Source organism: Antechinus flavipes, chromosome 5, assembly GCF_016432865.1.
Source record: "Antechinus flavipes isolate AdamAnt ecotype Samford, QLD, Australia chromosome 5, AdamAnt_v2, whole genome shotgun sequence".
NCBI classification, from domain to species: Eukaryota; Metazoa; Chordata; class Mammalia; order Dasyuromorphia; family Dasyuridae; genus Antechinus; species Antechinus flavipes.
Window position 1 is genome coordinate 220,962,926 of NC_067402.1, and position 4,162 is coordinate 220,967,087.

The 4,162-nt window shown below is 31.7% G+C and overlaps 1 protein-coding gene across 1 annotated transcript; it reads right to left on the bottom strand.

Moving 5' to 3' along the window:
• Positions 1-298: 298 nt before the first annotated feature.
• On the bottom strand, positions 299-1,267 carry LOC127538394 (olfactory receptor 6C1-like). Its single transcript, XM_051962133.1, has one exon. The coding sequence runs from the start codon at positions 1,253-1,255 to the stop codon at positions 299-301; it is 957 nt and encodes a 318-aa protein (XP_051818093.1). The 5' UTR covers positions 1,256-1,267.
• Positions 1,268-4,162: the final 2,895 nt, after the last annotated feature.

Consider the following 4,162-nt stretch of genomic DNA (forward strand, 5'->3'; position numbering starts at 1 on the left):
TTTTGTATAAGGCATTATGCTATAAAAGGGAAATATAAAGATATAAAACTATGTATTTTTTCTGTCTTCATATTCCCCTCCAATAGCACAGGACCAAGCTTCAAGGAGCTTACATTCTATTGAAAGAGACAAGATGTTCATATATAAACATATACAAATTTGGTGAGCAAATTTGATTTTTCAATTAAAAATTTTAAAAGTATTGATAACAAAAATAAAAATATGCATAATTATGAAGGATTTGACGAATAGTTGGACAGATTGTCAGAAATATCTGCTTATTATTAAACCTTTTAAGTCAGGTCAAAAATTCCTTCTTGGAAAAAGATGCAATCCTCTGTATCATGTCCATGAAGGCTTGTTTCACTTGCTGATTCCTTAGGCTATAAATGAATGGATTCAACATGGGGGCTACTGATGTATTGAGCACAGCAACTCCTTTGCTCAAAGAGACTCTGTCCTTTGCTGAGGGTTTGATGTACATGAAGATGCAGCTGCCATAAGACATGGAGATGACAATCATGTGAGAAGAACAAGTGGAGAAGGCCTTTTTCCTCTGACTGACTGAGGGGATTCTTAGAATTGTTTGGATAATATATGTGTAAGAGAGAACTATTAATGTTAATGTAAACATAAGGATCACGAGAGCCCAAGAAAAGCCCATTGTCTCTAAGAATTGTGTATCTGTGCAGGATAGTTGTAATAGGGGAGAATAGTCACAGAAATAATGGTCAATGATATTATCAGCACAATAATCAAGCTGTTGCATCAGAATAGTTGGTGGTATGATGATCAAGAATGAACTCAGCCATGAGCAGAAGACAAGCAATGTGCAGACTCTGTTGCTCATGATGGTTGTATAATGTAGGGGTTTGCAGATGGCAACATAACGATCATAGGACATGGCAGCTAGAAGGTAAAACTCAGTTGCTCCAAAGAGAATGACAAAAAAGAACTGAGCCATGCAACCATTGTAGGAAATGGTGTTGTCCTGAGTAATAATGGTGTCCAAGAATCTGAGAACACAAGCCGTTGTAAAAGAAATTTCTAAGATGGAGAAATTTCGGAGGAAGAAATACATTGGGGTTTGAAGATGAGAATCCAACAGTGTAAGGACTATGATAGTCACATTGCCAGCAATGCTGAGTATGTAGGTAAGTAAGAGGAAGAAGAAAATGACCATTTGAAACTCTGGGTTATCTGACAATCCCAGGAGGATGAACTCTGTTACCTGTGTATGATTTTTCATTTTCATTTTTCTCTTCTCTAGTAAAGATACAATAAAAATAAAAGAAAATATAATTTAAAAATAGGAAAGAACAAAAAAACCCATAACTTGTTATACTAAGATTTATGCAAATCTCTTATAGCCTATATAACCACTTTGAATTTTAGATCCCCTCCCTTTGCATATATCATAATATAGTCAAGATATCTTTTCTTCTATGAAGCTTCTTTAGAAAATGCCCAAAACAAAAGACTAAGAAATCTGCATGACTCTCTGTATACTCCTCTTTGTCATTGTCTTCCTTTTCTTTTATGGCATCCCCAATTTTCAGTATATATAGTCTATATTTGAAGTGGTGTAGACACAAAGAATTAGAATTAATTCATTCAATCTTTCAAAAGTTTATTAAGTTGCTGTATATAAAGGGGTCTCAGTGTAAAACATGGTTGATGTATTTAAGGAGATTAACATACTTGCTGATTTACATACACAAATAAAATCCAAGGTAGAATGCAATCAGTAACTTATGGCTATAAGTGAATGAGAACTTCCTTATTTTTTCTTTAATATATCATGTAAAGTCATCTGTAATTGTCCACCAAACTACTTTCTTAGGAACATTTTACAGTATCATATTTTATACATGCTATTCTTCAGGCAATCTAGACTTATACACTTCAGGATAAGTTTCAGATTTTGCACTTTGTTCACAATCTTCCTTTCATAGGAATGAAATATATCATTGTCCTTTCCTTCCTCCATCCCATATCATTCCACAACATGCAATTTAAATCTGATTCAGTTTGTCTGTTTCACATGGGATAACAATACCCCACTAGTTAGTAATAACTCTGTCTCTATTTTAGAAGCTTTTTGTGCATCTTTGATGCTCTTATTATGTATCATAGTGAATTTTACAGTTATTTATGTATGGAATGCCTCTACTAGACCGTATCCATGATGTTACGGATATTCTCCTATTATCTACACTTTTAATTTCCTGCTATCATCTCCTGTCCTTTATTTCTAGGGATAATGAAAAAAATTACCTAAGAAAACCAAAAGGTAACTATTGATTAAGCTCTAGGTAACTCAGGGAAGCTATGGATGAAGTTGAGACTATTTGTTGGAAACTTGGCACAATGTCCTGAAGCTTATATTAGGAACAACCTTCTTGATGTCCAAATGCTATCATCCTAAATGACTTAATAGATGAATTATATTTATCTTTTGACCTATCATCAATACATCTGGTCTATTTGTCTCTTCGTTTCTCTCTTCATCCATACACACACACACACACACACACACATACACACACACATATATATATATATATATAATTCATCTGTTAATAAACATTTATTAAGTACTTATTCTATCCCAGGGACTGTGCTAAGTACTAAATATACAAAGAAGATAAAAAATAAGTTTTTACCCTCAAGTACCTTGCATTTCTAATAGTGGCAATAATATGGTATCAACACTGGAACATTTCCAATACCCTCCATTCCTACATCAAGTAATCTGTGGAACATATATCTAAGAGTTCCCTTAGGGAACCCTTCATACTTTTTAGTTTCATTAACTGATTTTTTTTTTCCTTTCCCTATGCAATTGTCTTTATTTTCTTTTTTCTCAGTCTCCCACCATAGACACTAGTCATGTGATCTCAGGCAAGACACTTCACCTCAGTTTCCTCAAGTGTGACAATAATATATAATAATGACAGTACTATAATAATTATTGTGACAATAAGAGTATATACATTTCAGAACTGTACTTGTAAAATGTATTTGCACAGTGACTGTCATATAATAAAAAAATACATCAAAGCTTCTTCCTTTCTATTCTTTTGTTTTACACATGTTTATTAAGCATAGTATACCTGGATTGCAATATAATATATACTCTTTCTAAGCCTGAAAATTACTTCTGTTTATGGGCTTCAAGTATCCTTAAATATTTCCTGTTAGTATTTTGATAACTATAAATCATTTTGTACAAATATATAAGTATTCTTCAAATATCTTTACTTACTAGTCCCTCAGTTATCTCAACTCTTCTCTTTTATCTTGAACAAAAAGGGATAGTCATATCCTCTCTCTTGTCTGTAGATCAGTTTCATGGCTTTCACCAGCTTTTTCATCATCAGTTAAATAAGAATATAAGGAAAAATCTCAGAGGATTTCACAAGAAAAAAGACAGTGTGGTTTAATCAGTTGTTCATAGTATTAAGATTGTGAACATAATTTTGAGGGATTTTTTTTTTTAGTAATACTCACCCTGATTAAAACAACTGACATTTGTTTCTTGGATCTTTACTGTTTCCATTTCATTTTTTTCCTTATTATCTTAATGATATTTTATGATTATACTAAGATTTATGGAAATCTCTTATAATTTATATAAGAACTTTGAATGTTAGATCTCTTCCTCTTGCATATATCACAATGTATTAATTTTTTTCTTCTATGAAGCTTCTTTAGAAAATACAAAAAAAAAAATGAAAATCAAGGAAATTTGCAAGATTCTCTGGCTACTCTTCCCTGTCATTGCATCCCTTTTCTTTCATGATATCCCCAATTTTCAAGTCCAATTTAAAAAATAATAAGTACTTATTGTATTCATTGAGTTATAGGAAAATAAACTTATTTTGTCATTATTAAAGGCAATGATTTAGTTCTATATTTTGGACAGCAGCTATTTCTGATTGATGATAAATATAAATACTTTAAAATTTCTATCCATTATTATTGCTCTGATAGAATTACATATTCCCAGGATATTCCAGTGAAATTTTATTTGCTAAGTTATTTGATAATATTTTTCAATATTACTTCAGATAGTTTGTTCCCCTACATTCTCTGAGAAATTTTCTTTCTCTTTCTTCATATCAAAGTGGGAATTATTAGCTTCCATTATCTGTGCAAT